At 38.7% G+C, this 19,374-nt stretch overlaps 1 protein-coding gene across 2 annotated transcripts in view; it reads right to left on the bottom strand.

Annotated features, from left to right (window-relative positions):
* The window catches only part of LOC120939857 (ETS translocation variant 1-like), a 69,189-nt gene extending 50,655 nt beyond the window's left edge, over positions 1–18,534 (bottom strand). The window contains exons 1-4 of one of the 2 annotated variants that reach the window (XM_040352256.1): positions 18,303–18,534; positions 17,645–17,801; positions 17,026–17,113; positions 14,286–14,333 (exon numbers count right to left, since the gene is read on the bottom strand). In XM_040352256.1, the coding sequence (XP_040208190.1) occupies positions 14,286–14,333; positions 17,026–17,113; positions 17,645–17,689 (181 nt within the window). In that variant the 5' untranslated portion in view covers positions 17,690–17,801; positions 18,303–18,534. Of the gene's footprint in view, positions 1–13,640; positions 13,842–14,285; positions 14,334–17,025; positions 17,114–17,644; positions 17,802–18,302 lie in introns of those variants that run through there. The other variant, XM_040352257.1, reaches the window with a different exon arrangement.
* Positions 18,535–19,374: the final 840 nt, after the last annotated feature.

Here is a 19,374-nt window from a genome sequence, read left to right as displayed (position 1 = left end):
AGTGATGGATTTGATGCAATGGAAACAAGGCACACGGGCAGCGCAAAGAGGGTTAAAGCTGCCAAGTGGTAAATGCAGCATCATACTTAGGCTACATTATCATCAATCACAATAATGAAAAACAAAATGCTGATGTACCATGCATTAACCCGTTGGTGTCTACAAAAGCGCTACCACACTGCAGTCTGACCAATCAGGACCTTTTGCAATTTGCATTATGCACCTGGCTAGCACTGCAGAACTACAAGTTCCAGCAGGCACCTGAACAGCCACACAGGGATTTGTAGTTCCCCCCAAAAAACGGGATATCGGATTACCTGTAGCTATTGCACGCAGAGATACAGTAGCACTTGCAAACAAGAGCAAGTATAAAGGTTTCCCTGCCATAAAGAAACCAACGTGTATAGTAAGCACTAACAGACAGATGAATGTATCTGTATCCAATCACAAGCTTAGCGTATTTCATTATTGCATTTGCTTAGTGCAACAGATGGGAGAGCCCTGGCTGCCCCAAATTGACAGAGGACACGAAAAAAAAAAATCCAATCACATAAGATCTTACTGAATGCAGAGTACAAAAAAAAGCCTCTGAGTGCAAAGTTCTGAAATCCTTAACGATATATAGAATGTATCCATCACTGGGTACAGTGAACTGGAATCTCATTGGTTGCCAGGCTTAAAATTCACTCTGAATGGCCTTCATGATTAAACCTTAGTATAACTTCGACAAGCAAATCAGAAGAAAAACATCAACAGTCTAAGGTGCGTACACACGATCTGTTAAACCGATGAGAACGGTCTGATGGACCATTTTCATCGGTCCAAACCGATCGTGTGTGGGCGCCATCGGTTATTTAACCATCGGTTAAAAAAATGCCAACTTGTTTTAAATTGTTTTAAACGATAGAGACACGATAGAGACACGGCATGAGAAGATCGATTCAGGCTCCAGTCTAGGAGCTGACGAGGCGTGCAACAGAAATGGCATGCTGACTTCTAGGATTTGTCCAGCCCAGGTATATCAAGGGTTGACCAAAATAAATAATACATACCATAGTACAGAAACAGACTCATGAAAACCATTTACTATTACAAAGGCAACATATTTAATTTGGTTGATAAACATGGGTTCACTAGATTCTCCTACTAGATGGTGTGGACCTAAGCATCATGGAAACCAGGAGTTTTTTTTTTTTTTTTGTTAATCTAAAAGCCGGAGGATTATGTTACAAGACTTTGGCCTTTTCTATCCTATATTATTTTTTTGATTCATAACAGTTTTCATGCAGTCAGGTTTGTAGACTTGCACCAAACTTTTGCTTTTTCTCATGGTATCCCGGGGACCAGTAATGGCAGAGAAAAGAAAAACAGTTTGGGACCAATTTGTTTATGATTGAATATATTTTTTGTTGTCCAAAATATTTTTGTCCCCATTCACATCTAGGCGTTTTGTCGCCTGTAGTGCGACGCCGCTGCCGCCAGAGGGATGAAAAGACATTGCCCTCTATGGAGATGGTTCACATCTCCACGCCGAACACCTGCCGCCTGTCGCCTGCCGCCTGCAAAAAGTTCCCGGACCTTTTTTTCAGGCGGCTTTCGGCGTTCGGGAACCATCTCCATAGAGGGGCACATCTAGGCGGACAATCGCAGCGTTTTGTCGCCGCAAATCGCGGTACAAAACGCCACTATTTGACGCCGCAATTCGTGGGACAAAACGCCGCAAATTTGTCTGCCTAGATGTGAATGGAGCCTAAGGCCACGTACACACGATTGGTTAAACCAACGAGAACGGTCTGATGGACCGTTTTCATCGGTCCAAACTGATCGTGTGTGGGCGCCATCGGTTATTTATCCATCGGTTAAAAAAAAGCCAACTTGTTTTAAATTTAACCGATTGATTCCTAACCGATAGAAAAAAAAAGATCGTTAGTAGACACGACCATCGGTTAAAAATCCACGCATGCTCAAACTAAATTAGGGGACGGGAGTGCTCGTTCTGGTAAAACTAGCGTTCATTATGGAGATAGCACATTCATCATGCTGTAACAGACAGAAAAGCGCGAAACTTCTATTACTAACACAAAATCAGCTAAAGCAGCCCCAAGGGTGGCGCCATTGGATTTGAACTTCCCCTTTATAGTGCCGTCGTACGTGGTTTACGTGACCGCGTTCTGACACGATCGTTTTTTTAACTGATGGTGTGTAGGCACGACTGACCATCAGTCAGCTTTATCGGATAACTGATGGAAAAATCCATCAGACCGTTTTCATCGGATGGACCGATCGTGTGTATAGGGGATAAGACCAACAATATTCTCAACAATAACAAGAAGAAAAGCAGGATATAAATATATTCTATAGTGCTCATAGCAATACAAAAATGTGTAACTTGAATCAAATTCAATATATCAAAACCTAAACTGGACCAATTTCTTTAGATGTCGATTGACCTACCAGAATATATTTGGCATGCTATAGAAAACCAGAGGAACCAAAAGGAAACTTACACAAAAAGACAAGCTCCTCAATCTCCTGAAAGAGAACTGAACCCTGGGTCCAAAGTTAAAAGGCAAGAACTACAGCCAACCACTCACAATGCAAAATACATTAAAAACGTATGCACCATCAGTTGCCTAATGCCGCGTACACACGATCGGTTCATCTGATGAAAACGGTCTGATGGACCGTTTTCATTAGATGAACCGATCGTGTGTGGGCCCCATCGGTTTTTTATCCATCGGTGAAAAAACTAGGAACTTGTTTTAAAATTATCTGATGGTTAAAAAAACGATAGAAAAAAAATGATCGTCTGTCGGTACGTCCATCGGTTAAAAATACATGCATGCTCAGAATCAAGTCGACGCATGCTCAGAAGCATTGAACTTCATTTTTCTCAGCACGTCGTTGTGTTTTACATCACCGCGTTCTGAAACGTTCGTTTTTTTAACCGATGGTGTGTAAGCACGACTGATGAAAGTCAGCTTCATCGGATATCTGATGAAAAAATCCATTAGACCGTTTTCATCGGATGAACCGATCGTGTGTACAGGGCATAACTGGCTTCTGGGATTTGCCCAGATCTGGCCCAAAACCTTTAAAGAAAGAATAGGATGACAGAACCATAAAAAAACAAAAACTAAATCTAACTATCATGGCAGACAAAAAAATCAAAAAATCTTAAGAACCTTCAGCTACCCGAAATACCAATGTTAATACGATGTCCCATCACCAGTTATATCTTGGAAAAACAACAGTGTATTGTCAGAAAAAATCCAACACAACATTTAGTCATAAGGAAAAAAGGTCTGCCAAGGTTATCTGTGCAGGTTTGTCCTACTCCATAGATATACCAGTTGTAGCAGGGGCAGGCATTGGCCCTCAAATTTCTTCTAGGATCTGAATATTCAGCAATTTGGGCTCCTGTTACACCCAAAGTGTCAAACGTGATCATACTCTCAAAGCATCAACGATGAAGCCTAAAATTCAGCTAATTTATAAGACGGGCAATCATGAAAGGTGAAGTCTGGACAATCCCAGTACCCAAGTCTCAAAGGTAGTATCCAGGGGTTCTGATCCTGGGATCCAGGTCTCAAAAGAAATACAAGTATCCAAGGCTCCTATATTATCAATGGTGGCACACACTGCCTCTACTTTCCAAAAATGTATATTCTTGACATTTGTGCAAGAACTGTGCACGCGAAAGGAGGTCATGACTACCACATTTTTCATCCAAACCATTTGACACTTGACTTCAGTTAATAAGATATTTATTGCTGTCATAACTCATTTTGACCCTGTACAGAGGACACAAGCTATGGCTAATTTTATAGGCAATAGACACATCTTGTTGTTCGGCACAGTAAAACACTTATCAGACTGGTCAGGAAATCATGTTGAGCTGTTACGGTGTCACCCAAGATAAGCCAGTGTTGGAGGCATTTGTCCACACTTCCTCCTTAACATGAACATGCCTGCTCAGGTGTCCACACTTCCTCTGTAGCATGAACATGCCTGCTCAGATGTCCACACTTCCTCTGTACCATGAACATGCCTGCTCAGGTGTCCAAACTTCCTCTGTACCATGAACATGCCTGCTCAGATGTCCACACTTCCTCAATACAATGAATATGCCTGCTCAGGTTTCCACACTTCCTCCTTACCATAACCATGCCTGTTCAGGTTTCCACACTTCCTCCTTACCTTGAACATGCCTGCTCAGATGTCCACACTTCCTAATTACCATGAACATGCCTGCTCAGATGTCCACACTTCCTAATTACAAGGATCCTGCCTGCTCAGATGTCCACACTTCCTAATTACCTTGAACATGCCTGCTCAGATGTCCACACTTCCTAATTACCATGAACATGCCTGCTCAGATGTCTACACTTCCTAATTACCATGAACATGCCTGCTCAGATGTCCACACTTTCTTCTTACCAGGATCATGCCTGCTCAGATGTCCACACTTCCTAATTACCATGAATATGCCTGCTCAGATGTCCACACTTTCTTCTTACCAGGATCATGCCTGCTCAGATGTCCACACTTCCTAATTACCATGAATATGCCTACTCAGGTCTACACACTTCCTCCTTACCATAAACATATCTACTCAGGTGTCCATACCGTTCATGGTTCTGCCTTAATTTGCAGAATATGACTTCTCAACAATGGGATCATCCTTACATGGCTGACTTCTGATGCTACCCAAGCTGGATACCTACTCAATGGCCATGTTAAATGCATATAAAGCAAAACACCTATTAGGCAACACCAGCAATTTAAGGGACTTATTTAGTTACGCAAACAGCAAAGACACACAGTAATAGACCGTTTTCATCGGTTAAACGATGAAGGTGACTGATGGTCCGTCACGCCTACACACCATCAGTTAAAAAACCGATTGTGTCAGAACGCGGTGACGTAAAACACAACGACGTGCTGAAAAAACGAAGTTCAATGCTTCCAAGCATGCGTCGACTTGATTCTGAGCATGCGTGGATTTTTAACCGATTGACGTGCCTACAGACGATCGTTTTTTTTCTATCGGTTAGGTATCCATCAGTTAAATTTAAAACAAGATTGCTTTTTTTTTAACCTATGGATAAATAAGCGATGGGGCCTACACACGATCGGTTTGGTCCGATGAAAACGGTCCATCAGACCGTTCTCATCGGTTTGACCGATCGTGTGTACGCGGCCTAAGCCGCTGCAAAGGGTTTCATCATACAGCAATTTAAAGCGTTCGAAAAGGAGGATTTCTGATCACTCGACATTGCTCCCTGAACTTCACATATCGTCCTAAGCCAGTAAAAGGATTGGAGCAGCAATACTTTGAAGGACAAAAACTTCAAGCAGCCAATAAAATTTTCAGTTTGCTGTAGCCAGACCTCAGAAAGTCATTTTTGACTGGTTGATATAACTAACTGCACTTTGCACCGTCATACCCAAGCTCTCTTTTATCATTCAATCCGTAAAACACAGTAAAAAAAAAAAGTTTTTTTTTCCAACACTTGGAAAACAGACATCTCACATGCAAGCCTAGCAGTTCATTGTAAAGACCCGCATACCCGCATATAATGTTTGCTAATAGCTATTTGGAGACAGAATCGGAAGCCTGTTTTTCCTTTATTATTAGTGGCTGCGGAGGTGGAGATGGGAGCTGTATTAACATTTACGTGCCAGCTCCAGCCCACCCCCAAGATGTCATGCATTTACTAAGTCAACAGAATGAAAAATAGCGAGGCAGATTATGAAGATTTGAGAAGATTTGTGAAGACCCCCAGCAAACGGCTGACACCTTCTTAGGTGCTTTCAAAAGCTTTTTTTTGTTTTTTTGCTTTTGCTCTTTATAGACTAGGGATTCTAAGAAACCAAAACACATCTTTGTCAGTCAGAGCACAAAGGGTTAGCGATTTAATTAAAATGAGTTCTATCCACTGTAACAATGACCCGCAGCCAAACAAGACAGAAGATGTATGAGTCACTCTTTCTGCCAGTGAATGAGACAGCTGATCTCCTAAACAGTTTCTCGAGACAAGCAATCAGGGCTAGAGTTCCTCCTCCATTCACAAAACACTCACACAGTCCACCATGTGGTTCAACCACACAGCTTTTCAGCATCACACCCTTCCTGAGAACCTGCAGAAAGGGGAAAAACATGGCAACTTGAATTTACTACGTAAAAAAAAAAAAAAAAAAAAAAGCTAGGTTTGCTTTCTTATTGCAAAGTAAAGCTGGTGAGCTAATTCGAGCAAAAAAATGTATAAAAAAATATGTGATTATGAAACAGAGCAATGTTTCTTTCTGCTTGGGTATTATGATGTTTTTCATATCCAATCCATATATAGTGGAACATTTCCAACGTTAGTACAATTCCTTGAAAATGCTTTATTCTTTGTGAAAATGTCAACAAAAAAAGACTGAAAACAAAAACAGAGCAATGTACAAAGTAAAGGCAACTTCCTACGGGACATTACAAGTATCTAATGTGTACATAGACACCGAAAAAAAAGGGTATTTTAAGAGACGATCCAACAGGAACATTTCCAACGTTAGGACAATTCTTTGAAAATGCTTTATTCTTTGTGAACATTTCAACAAAAAAAGACTGAAAACAAAAACAGAGCAAAATGTACAAAGTAAAGGCAACTTCCTACGGGACATTACAAGTATCTAATGTGTACATAGACACCCAAAAAAAAAGGGTATTTTAAGAGACGATCCAACAGGAACATTTTGAAAATGCTTTATTCTTTGTGAAAATTTCAACAGAAAAAGACTGAAAACAAAAACAGAGCAAAATGTACAAAGTAAAGGCAACTTCCTACGGGACATTACAAGTATCTAATGTGTACATAGACACCCAAAAAAAAGGGTATTTTAAGAGACGATCCAACAGGAACATTTCCAACGTTAGGACAATTCTTTGAAAATGCTTTATTCTTTGTGAAAATTTAAAAAAAAAAAAAGATCGAAAACAAAAACAGAGCAATGTACAAAGTAAAAGGCAACTTCTTCTGGGAACATTACAAGTATCTAATGTGTACATAGACACCCAAAAAAAAAAAAGGATATTTTAAGAGACGATGCAACAGGAACATTTCCAATGTTAGCACAATTCCTTGAAAATGCTTTATTCTTTGTGAAAATTTCAACAAAAAAAGACTGAAAACCAAAACAGAGCAAGTGTACAAAATAAAGGCAACTTCTTACGGGACATTACAAGTATCTAATGTGTACATAGACACAAAAAAAAACGGGTATTTTAAGAGACGATCCAACAAATGTGTAGTTATAAAATAAAAAGAATAACGTCCATGATAGGTGACAATCTTCTAAAGTCTATGGATGTTGTACTCCAGACAGTGTTAGTTATAATTTAAAAAACGTACTCTGCAAAATCTTTTATAGAAACATAGAAGAGTGACAGCAGGAAAAAGACCAAGTGGTCCATCAAGTCTGCCCCATTTATTATTTATATATATATATATATATATATATATATATATATATATATATATATATATATATATATATATATATATATATCCATCCCTTCCTTATCTAATGACCCTTGCCCAGATCCCAAATAATGAAATATATATATATATATATATATATATATATATATATATTATATACACATATATATATATACACACACACACACACACACAGGTCTGTCTAGGTCTGTCTCAAACATGTTTGAATCCACTTACTGTTGACTGACTCGTTACTTCTGCTGGAAGTCTTTCCTCCTGCTAGTTGGAGGTCAGGTCCCCATGTTCTTGGCTTCATATTGAAAATACTGCCACTCCTGAGCCTTATTCATCTCCTTGATGTATTTAAAGGTTCCAATCATGTCTCTCCCCTTTCCCCTTTTCTTTCCTCCAGACTGTACATATAAAGTTCCTCTCCTAATATCTATGCTACGAGGAAGGCTCTTACAGCCAAAATGCGTTAGCTTGTTACCAGTGTGTTTTAGTATGTAGCCAATAAAGATTTTGATTTTATAGACTACACCAAGTTGCCAGCTAGAATGGATCTCTCCTAATAAGTTTTATCCCTCAGACCTTTCACCATTTTTGTTGCCCGTTTCTGTACTCGTTCTATTTTATCAATATATTTTTGTAAGCGAAGGTCTTCAAACCTGGACAGTATTCTAAATGAGGTCCATCTAAAGATCTATATAAGAGAAATCATGGAAGATCTATTGGGCATTTTTTTTTTCTATACAGCAAGTCCCCTACATATGAAGTTCCATTCCGAGAGCAGATTTCTAAGTCCAATAAAGTTAGCCTAGGTTCACAACCAACACAATCGGCCCAATAAATTACTGTAATAGGTTTGATAACACATTTCACACAAATAATTTATGGAAAAAGGTTGATATATAGATACAGTACTGTATACAGCAAAGTACACAGAAAAACAACCACCGGAAATGTGAACTAACTCACACGATTGGACATGCAAACGTATGTTCGTATCTTTGTCAGTTGGCAACTTGAAGGTTCGTATGTAGGGGACTAACTGTATAGGCAAAATAGCAGCACGTCATATGCTAGGTGAATTGGACAATTCCAAGCAGATGCTAAGACCAGATCATTCACCACCTGCCGCCAGTATCGACAAGTAGATCTATGCATTGCCAACCTAAGGAGGAAGGATCGGAGAGGAGCAGATCTCTAACCAAGAATAAATAAATTCAAGATCTGTTTCTTTCTAGAAGCTGTACCCTCCTTATCAAAATGACCCTTGCCCAGATCCCAAATGATTTGACTGCACAAGAGCCAAACAGGTTTCAAAACTTTGACCGGACCCCAAGAACTTTTGCCGTTATTTCTTTCACCAGGATTGGTTGCATCAAACTATTTTGATGCAACCAATCCTGGTGAAAGAAATAATGGCAAAAGTTCTTGGGTCCAGTCAAAGATTGGTTGCATCAAAATAGGGCACATCAGAACCACAATGTCAAGTTCTGCCATTATACCGTGACACTATTCTTCTGGTAGATGATAAAGTTCATAGGTCGGGAGCCAGTCAGTTTAGACTAAATGGCAGCAGATGTTTCCAATGGCTCAGAATTTCTTTTTCGGCTACCTGGTTTCTAAGTTTACCTTCACCTTGACAATCTTTAGGACAAGAACCTAGAAAGTATCAATATATGCAGAAGTATGAGATGTGTTGCAAATTGGTACTTTGTTGACTGTCCAAATGGTTCTAGCCCAAGCTGTATTATTATTATTATTATTTAGGTACTTATATAGCGCCGTCAATTTACGTAGCGCTTGACATATACAATGTACATTCACATCAGTCCCTACCCTCAAGGAGCTTACAATCTAATGTCCCTAACTCACATTCATATACTAGGGCCAATTTAGGCAGAAGTCAATTAACCTACCAGCATGTCTTTGGAGTATCCCTGTGATTGTGTTGCAAATTGGTATTTTGGTGGCTGCCCAAATGGTTTGCTCTAGCCTAAGCTGTATCCCTGCAAAGTGGCGGGGATACAGGTTGCTAAATGCATGGTTCAGCAAGCAAATTCATGTTTTGCACGATGAAAGAGCAAGTTGATATATAGACCAAGTTTACATATCTATACAAAATAGTTAAAAAAATAAATAAAAAATAAATAAAATGACCAGCTGGAACAAAGGAGTAATTTCCCATAATTCTCTGCCATTTAAACCTTTGACATACAATGAAAAAAAAAAAAAAAAACACAGAGGGGTTGCATAACCAAATAAAAAATAAATATAATATTAACCAAATGAACCCGCACTGTATAGAAATGCTTGCATTGCACAACAGCTGCAAGAATGTCCTAAATTATTTTTCTACCATAAAAAACAACAACACAACAACAACAACGTTAAGCTGGCCATAAATTTAGAACATTTCTTAATACATTTCCTGTTAGATTTCTATGTAGTGCAAGGGCCTGCCTGATGGCATACATATTGAAATTGTTTAGGTTTGACCTCATATTATATGGTTTTGGAAAATCTAAAAGGACGGTTGTACAAGAAAACTGTAATGTATAGCCAGCCTAAGTTTCAATCTTTACCTAAAAACTTAGCAGCACCTTAGAGAGAAGGGGGGGGGGGGGGGTCTTAGCAGCAGGCGAATTCTAGAGGGATAATATAACACAAAAAAATAAGATGTCTGTATTTATTAACTTCTGGCTACAGAAACTATTATTGCATTAAATTAACTTGATTTGGACTGCTACAACTTTTTATTTTTCTCCGTAAAAAAAACTTTTCTCCTTTTAAAACTAAAACGGACACTGTTATTGCGTTACACCTAAATATCACAGATGCTGTGATTTGAGGAGAAACTTACCAACAACTTTCAAGTGTTTTGAGAGAATGCAATTCCATCCTTTCCTAAAAGGTAGCAGTGGAGTTGCCATGTAAGCCTGCTACATCCGATTGAAAGTCTAGGTCAAGCACCTGTCATGTTGGACCAACCCACCTCCCCTAACATGGATACTGCTAGGTTATCCATTATAAGCATCAACCATTAGTCACTGCCTAGGCTTACAAGCAAAACTGCCACCATGGGGCTTCTTCAATAACGGCATCAGAGGCGGGGGAGGGGGGGGTGCAGAAACTCAACGCAACCAATAGCTAGGAAGATGAATGAAATCTGATTACTACTGTTAATGCACAAGACTGCCCTTTGTACTGTTACTGAATACGCCAATGACTTTCCAGTTGCTTTCAAACCCTCATTATGTGTTTCCACCAAGCAGAAAATAAACAGAACACAACTTAGGGAACGGGACGGGAACACAGAGCACTGAACCTGGTGGCATCAAGCAATTCAGATGTTTCTAGATAAATTGCTCGGTAACTTAACTTCAGTTATACCCCATCTGTCAACAGGAAATGTTATCATGGAAAAAAATAAGAAAAATTAAATTGGAGATGCATCAAATAATAAAAGTCTGCCTGTTCTAGTTAAGAAAAAAATCACTCAACACCACATCAGCTAATATTGATGGGATACTGCAACTACATGCATAGCAACATACTAAAGCTGGCCAAAAACTATACAAATTTTCTTGCACAATTTTCCAAGAATTACCAAAACCATATAATATAGGAGGTCAAACCTTAACACTTTCAATTTGTATGCAGTCAGACAGGCCCTTGTACTACATCGTTGAAGGTAAATCTAAAGGAAATTGAATAAGAAAATTGTATAATGCGTAGGGCTTAACTTACAGAGCTTAATTTACAGAGGCTCCATTTTTGGGGGTAGTTAGCCCAATCCAGATTTATTCAAACAATTTTAAAGTAGCCAGAGACCTGGTGCTTTTTTGTTTTACAAAAAAAAAAAAAAAAGGCTCAACAACTATAGAACCCAAATTGTAATTTTTTTTAATCCCAATGGTAGTGTCAAAGGTTACAGCGTCAAAGAGGACGTTGACTATGACACCAAAGAGTCACGTCTTAAAAAAATATATAATAATAATTCATACGGTACAGACCACCAAGCCAATCTTCTCCTACAACCACAGGAAAATGGTTAAATCGTGCAAATTAAAGAATTTTAATTTTTACTGGAACTTGAACACTTACCCCCACAACCTTACAATTTGATATATCCCAAAAAAAAGGGGGGGGGGTGTTTGAACAATATGTGCCTAAGCAACCAAGAGGCATACACTGACAAAAGCAATGGCCATGTATCAGAAGATATACATCTGTGTCTTAAAGAGCAACTTATACAAAATATGCTTCATGTGCAGCGGTAAGCCCCAAAAGTTTGAAAATCCAGCCCAACAAGAACAAACAAATTCAAACTCTGCAATGGATGTTAGGCACACAAACATTGAGTTTAGAACTTCGAAGGGATATTGACTTCGAAGGGATATTGCCCAAACAATTAAAAAAGATGGGATGCTAAAGTAAGAATGTTCTAGTTTTTACATTGTAATGTCCCAAAATATTTGAAGTGGGCCCAAAATTCTTAAAACACGCGAAAAAAAAAAAAACTCAAAAGAAATACAGTAGTCTGAGAAAAAAAAAAAAAAGGATGACCACAACTGTCTAAAATTACACAACACACTACAGCTTCAAAGTCATAGTTGGAACAGGCTAACCATTTTTAAGAAAAAAATAAATAAATAAAATTGTCATCCAGTAAGAGCATCTGCTCCCGAAGAATTACATTTTTATGACGCCTTATCCAAAACAACCTAACGTTTTCTGTCCAAAACAATAGAGAGTAGTATTTCCAACTGAGAGACAAAAGTAATAATAAAAACACTAGCCTCCGAGCCGTTCAAATATTTACAACTTCTGGCACTTTTAATAGAAGAACCTGTCTCGACAGGTACTTTGACACCTGGCGTTCCAAACCGGATTGCTGATTCATCCGTGTGCCGATAACTCACAACTCAACCAAGAACCGTGCTTAGTGTAATCTTACAGCATACTAGAAAAATATTATAATTCCAACATGCCACTTTATAATATATTGGTCATTAATTTCCAAATCCTAAAAAAAAAAAAAAAAAAAAAAAAAAAAAAAAAGGAATATTTTTCTCTGATATCCCAACAACATTACAGCATCAAAATAAAAAAATAAAAGTATTGCCACATACTGCTCAGTTGAGAAAGCTACGCTGTAAAACATGGCATCCAAATTGCAAGATGATTTCATTTGTGCTATAAATTAAATAATGGATGCAAAATAAAAGAAGTGATGACAAGCTAAATGGGGAGAAAGGATTGGATGCTGGACGGGAACAATTCATAGCATCTGCTCCGTCCTGTATAATTATTTATAGATAAACTGAGAAAGTTACTGTCCATAAAAAAAATGCCCCATATTGCAAGTCCTACAAGCACACACAAAAATAAAAAAAATAAAAAATAAAAATAATAATAATAATCAAATAATTGTCCACTTTCCACCACAACAATCATAATTTACATACTAACACATTCTATAGACATGCTAGTACATAAAGTACATTATTAAGCCACCCCCTTACTATCCATGTAGAAGCAAAAAGTCAAACAAAGAATAACCTAAAGCTAAAAAATAAAAAAAATAAAGTGTACACAAACAAAATAAGTCAACCAAACTCTTCCACACTACACATAGCAGTGTACCAAAACCTGTCAGTAGAATACAGTAATACAGTATGCAACAACATGGGATGGAAGTCATAGCACATTTTCCTCTGCACAAAAAACAAACAAAAAAAAAACTAAACAAGAGTAATGCTGATAAAGTATCGGTAGTCGAAACATGTATTAGGAAAATGAGCAAAAACTTCCATGAAATGTGCTTGGGATTACTCCAACCCTACCCAAAAGCAGTAATTAGAAACAAAATGAAATAAACATGTGTATATTCAACTTGCTGTTTATATATATATATATATATATAAAAAATTATATATAAAGTCATAGATACAATAAAATGTGTCCAGGCACGTATAAAATTCTACACTCTTGTACTACGAATACATAACATATGTCTCAATAAAAGTATTATTTAAAAATAAAATGTATACATAAACATGCAATTAAAAAAAAATTAAAATTAAAATAACTCTAAAAAATCCAGCTGCCATCAGATATCCTTTCCAACCACTCCATACACACCTAGAGTCCTGTGCTGAGAGCAAGGTGGGAAGAAGGCACTTGCACTCAATTCTTGAAGCATCCCGTCCTAGTGAACTCAATGAGAGCAGATTGTGCCATCAGAAAGCTACTCTGGTAGAACGCCACAGGATCATGTGTGCTGATGGAAATAAGACAGCTGCCTCTTGCCCTGCGCTGCTTGTGTGATGCAGTCTCTTAAGGTGCACTGATATAAAAGCTGATCAATTGCAATAAAAAAAAAAAAAATTGAACAGAGAGCAAAGAGAGAGAGAGAGAGAGAGAAGAGAGGAGAGAGAGAGAGACAGGCTGACAAGAACCTCAAGTCGTGCAGCACCAGTTCTGGCCAAAAGCAGATGTGATTGTGTGCTGGAAGCAACCTCTCCTAGTAATTTGTGATGACACTGGATAGAGCAGCTCCCAAGTCCCCAAAGACAAACTCATCACAGCCTCTAATGTATGCACGACACTTGAGGTGGCTCTTTTAAAGCTCAATTAATTGGGCTGAACATTAAGACAGCAAGTTCAGTACTTCTCTCTCCCCCCCCCCTTTCTCTTTCATTCTTTCTTTCTTCCTCTCCTCTTTTTTTTCCCCCCTTTCCATTTTTCGATTTTTCGCCCCTCTCCAACCATTTTGGCCTCTCTTACCTTCAGCAAGCCACGTCTCTTGCAACTGACTGAGATCTTGAAAGAGTTCTAGAAAGACAAAGTTAAATACATTTACAATTTGATACATTGTATGTTCTAAAAGAAGATCTTAATATTAATTTATTTTTTATTTTTAGATCCTTTAAGACAACTCCCGTCCCTTCTATAAGCACAACATATGTTACAGCCACCTATGTGGCTTCACTTTGTAGAACGCTTTGGAAGAGGTTGGTGCTGTGGCAAGGATAATAAGTCTTGGACGTCTAAGTCAGAATATGGTTAGCACACCAAACTGGTGAAGGACTACCTGTGACCCTATGGGGCTGCTTTATTAAAGGCAAATAGGCTGATCACTTTGCAAAGGGAATTTCCCATCATTGAGATGGAAATTCACTTTTCATAGAATCCCCAATCACATGTATAGAAAATAAAACCAACAGTACTGTTTGCTTGTACATCATTGGATGATAGAAGTCAACCAAGCTTCACCCAATTTAGTAAGACAAGTAGATATAGCAGGGGATTGGTAGGGTTTGCACTAAAAACGTTGCTGGGACTTGTAGTTCGTCAGCAGGAGACAGGCTATATTGACTTAGCAACTTTTGACGTAGAGGAACAGTTTTCCTTATGGTAGGAAGATTACTTGTAAAGTCAACAGCCTGTTTGTCTTTATTAAGTCAACTCCTTTGTACCAAGCTACAGTGATTTGCACCTTATACTTTGCTTTTTTAGGGTAATAAGACATACATTTCAACCTCAACTCAGTCAGTGTCTAGAAGGCAAATGTAGATGCCAAATACTATAAAAAATATTAAAAAGTGCCAAAAATAAACCACTTTTTAGTGTATGTAGTTTATTTCAGCTTAGGCGCTAGAGACCAAGATCAGAGCAGCTCACCACTGGAGGAACAAGAAAGAACTTCAAGTCCCAGAATGGCACGATGGGGTTTGAAAATGTTACTTGGTCTTATGGTTCACCAGCAACGAAAAGGCTAGTTTAACTTAGGAATTGGTGATGTAGATGAACAGTTTACACTATAGTAGTAAGTAGAAGACCCAGTAGGGCACCATAGGGTTTGCTCTGAAAATGTTGGCTGGGACTTGTGGTTCGCCAGCAGAAGACAGACTAGATTAACTTAGCAATTGATGACATAGATGAACAGTTTACCTAGTAGTAGACCTAGCAGGGCACGATGGGGTTTGCTCTGGAAATGTTGCTAGGACTTGCAGCTTGTCAGCAGCAAAAGACTTGACTGTCCTAGCAATTACCATTGTAGATAAAACAGTTTACCATACAGTTGAAAGATTATCATGTTGTAGATATAGCAGGGCATGGTGGGGTTTTCACTAAAAACTTTGCTGGGACTTGTGGTTCGTCAGCAGGAGACAGGCTATATTGACTTAGCAACTGTTGACGTAGATGAACAGTTTTCCTTATGGTAGGAAGAATACCAAGAAGTAGAACTATCAGGACACGATGGAGTTGTCTCTAAAAATGTTGCTGGGATTTGTGGTTCACCATCAGTGGGGTTTGCCCTAAAAATGGTGCTGGGACATGTGATTCGCCAGTAGCAGACAGGCTGGATTGACTTGGGAATTGTTGGTTTAAAAAGGAACAGTTTACCCTATGGCAGAAAGGCTACAAAAGTAGTAGACCTACAAGGCACAATGGAGTTTGCTCTAAAAATCGTTGTTTGGACTTGTGGTCCACCACCAAGAAAAGGCTGGATTGTCCTAGCAATCCTTGACAAAGTGTACTCAATAGTAGGAAGATGACCAAGTAATGGACCTAGCAGGGCATGATGGGGGTTTGCTCTCAAAATGTTGCTGAGACTTGTGGTTTGCCAGAAGCAGACCGGTTAGATTGACTTAGGGATTGTTGACATTGAGGAACAGTTTACCCTTAGGTAGGAAGACTAGCAAGTAGTAGACTTAATAGGGCATGATGGGGTTTGCTCCGGCTTGTGGTTCAAGGATTGATTGTCGTATCAATCCTTGACATGTACCCTATGGTAGGAAGATGACCAAGTAGTAAATCTAGCAGGGCACGTGGGGTTTGCTATTAAATGTTGCTGGGACTTGTGGTTCACCAGCAGCAGACAGGTTGGATTGACTTAGGGATCATTGACAATAGAGGAACAGTTAAGCCTAAGATAGGAAGACTGTCAATTCTTGACACGTACCCTATGGTAGGAAGATGACCAAGTAGTAGACCTAGCAAGGCATGGTGGGGTTTTCTACGAAAATGTTGCTGGGACTTGTAGTTCGCCAGCAGCATACAGATTGCATTGACGTAAGGATCGTTGGCATAGAGGAACAGTTAACCCTAAGGTAGAAAAACTGTCAACCCTTGACATGTACCCATAGGTAGGAAGTTGACCAAGTAGTAGACCTAGCAGGACACAGTGGGGTTTGCTCTGAAAATGTTTTTGAGACTTCGCCAGCAGCAAAAGACTTGACTGTCCTTGCAATTACCAACGTAGTTTACCCTATGGCTATAAAATTACCAAGATGTAGCAGGGTTTGCACTAAAAACATTGCTGGGACTTGTGGTTTCGCCAGCAGCAAAAAGTCTCCATTGTCTTAACAATTACCTGACATAGGTTACACTTGGCAGAAAGATTACTACGTCATTATTTTAGTAGAGGATTCAGATAGACAATGCCCTACTAATGAGTTGGTTTGGGGAAAAAAAAAAAAAAATTATATATATATTCCAAAGAGTGCGTCACAGCTCTCACCTTCTGAATCATGAGCCAGGTCTCTGCTTAAAAACTTTCTTTTTCTGGTGTTGCTTGTCCTCTCGTGGCAAACTCTCCCACTCGTATTCTAAAAACAGCAGAAGAATCACTGTTTTGAGACAAAGTCAACTAAAAACCATGCAAGACCTGCACACCTCTCCCTGCCATCGTAGCCACCACAGACGTACAAAAACCCATAAATAACCTCATTAAAAAAAAAAAAGATGAAAATCCAGTGTGCAAGCAAGTCCTAACTCATAAAAGCCTTATTAACCCCCGCTAGGTGCAGCAGCAATTGTACGACAAAGATAACGTATATTTACTAGATATTAAAAGAGCTAGTTACATAGTTAATCCGTTTAAAAAAAGAAACAAGTCCATCTTATTCAACCAATAAAAATAATAATGAAAAAAAAAAAATCATAAAAACAGAAGGAGATAGTCAAGCTGAGTCTACAAAAGGTATTAAAGGGGCCTAAGCCAATAAAAAAAAAATCACTTTAATAAAGTGCAGTGAGCACAGTAATACAAAATAATGTAAATAGAAAACTTTTTTTTCTTTCTAATGCTCAACAGTGACCCTTCTAGGTACAATCAAGAAACTTTTCTCAAGACTCACATTGGTGACCACGTAAGGCACTTGCTGGTCGCAAAATCCGTCCATTCCCTTTAGATTTTACGCAAATCTTAAGTCAGAAAAGGGGTATCGAGCTCATTTATCGTCTGTTTTTTTCCTCTGAATCTGGGCTTTCAGCAACCTCCAGGGAGCAAAATGGCTTTAGGAAGAAAAAAAAAAAAAGAAAGAAAAAAAAAAAAAAAAGGAAACCATGAATGAAAGGCTTGCATTTGCATAGCTAATCAACCTCCCCCTCCGATCTCATTCATAAAAATTCCCTCTAGTGCCCCCCGAACTACATTTGCATGAGGATGTCTAACAGCTCAGGAAAAGGGAAGAGAGAAGGGAAAAAAATAAAAATATAAAAAAATAAAATGAAATAAAATAAACAAACTTGCAAATATAAACAGTGGAAGCGGAAGTCTTGAGCTGTTTTGTATATCTACACCTCCCCCCCCAGGCTGCAAGTGGAGATCTGTGATTTGCAAACGTGTGCAACAACTAGTAATGGCGATGAACAAGACTTGCAATGCACCTAACGGGAGTAGAGAGAGAGGGGAGAGAGGAAAGGAGAGGGGGGATTGCAATGCAATCAAAGCTTACTATCAGAGGAACAGCAACATTACTGGGGGGGGGAAAAAAAGTTGCAAAAAAGACCCACCTGATTGTGACTAGCTTCAGAGTACTCCCTCCAAATTGAATAAAAAACATTAATTATTAGCAAGCACTTCCCCCTGTGCAAGCTGTAATCTGCATTGACAGAGCTGGATTGTGTGGCTTTTCCTCCTCTTCTCCTCCAGGGGCCTCCTATCCAAACTGATCCATCTCTCGCTCTCTCTCTCTCTCCCTCTCCTCTCTCTCTCTCTCCCTCCCCTTTGCTGTGTGTCTCTTTCACAGGATCACATTTCCAGCTGTCAATCAAGCTTCTCCCTCTTCCTCTGATAAGAACAACAATGGCTCCAAGCCCCAGCCTTTCTCTACTCCTGCCCACCCCACCCCAGGGGGGGATTTGTCACTCTGACCTTTCTTCACCCTTTCAGTGACATTCGGAAACGCTTTTTGTTTTTCTTACAGAACGATTAACTTCCGAAAGGAAAAAACAGAAAACGAAGGCGTTTTTCATTATCGTTTCCAGGCTTTCTGCGAAGGGTTAAAAACGGAGCAAAAAGTTCTCTTTCGGCGCAACAAGATTTTTCGTTGGGTTTGCAAAGTCTAGTTTGCAAGTGGTCTTTTTATTTTATTATTATTATTAATATTTTTATTTTACTTGGATGCAAATGACTATTAACTTAAAAAAAAGAAGCAAGGGGTTCGCCATTACGCCAGACTTTGCATGAGGGGTTAAACGGAGCAAAAAGTTCTCTTTCGGCGCAACGAGATTTCTCGTTGGGTTTGCAAAGTCTAGTTTGCAAGTGGTCTTTTTATTTTATTATTATTATTATTATTATTATTATTATTATTATTATTATTATTATTTTTATTTTACTTGGATGCAAATGGCTATTAACTTCCAAAAAAAAAAAGAAGCAAGGGGTTCGCCATTGCGCCAGACTTTGCATGAAGGGTTAAACGGAGCAAAAAGTTCTCTTTCGGCGCAACAAGATTTCTCGTTGGGTTTGCAAAGTCTAGTTTGCAAGTGGTCTTTTAATTTTATTATTATTAAAAAAAAAATGTTTTATTATACTTGGATGCAAATGGCTATTAACTTCCAAAAAAAAAAAGAAGCAAGGGGT

The sequence above is a fragment of the Rana temporaria genome, chromosome 5, assembly GCF_905171775.1.
Source record: "Rana temporaria chromosome 5, aRanTem1.1, whole genome shotgun sequence".
NCBI classification, from domain to species: Eukaryota; Metazoa; Chordata; class Amphibia; order Anura; family Ranidae; genus Rana; species Rana temporaria.
The sequence above is the reverse complement of the archived record's forward strand: the minus strand, read 5'-3'. Positions and strand labels throughout refer to the sequence as shown.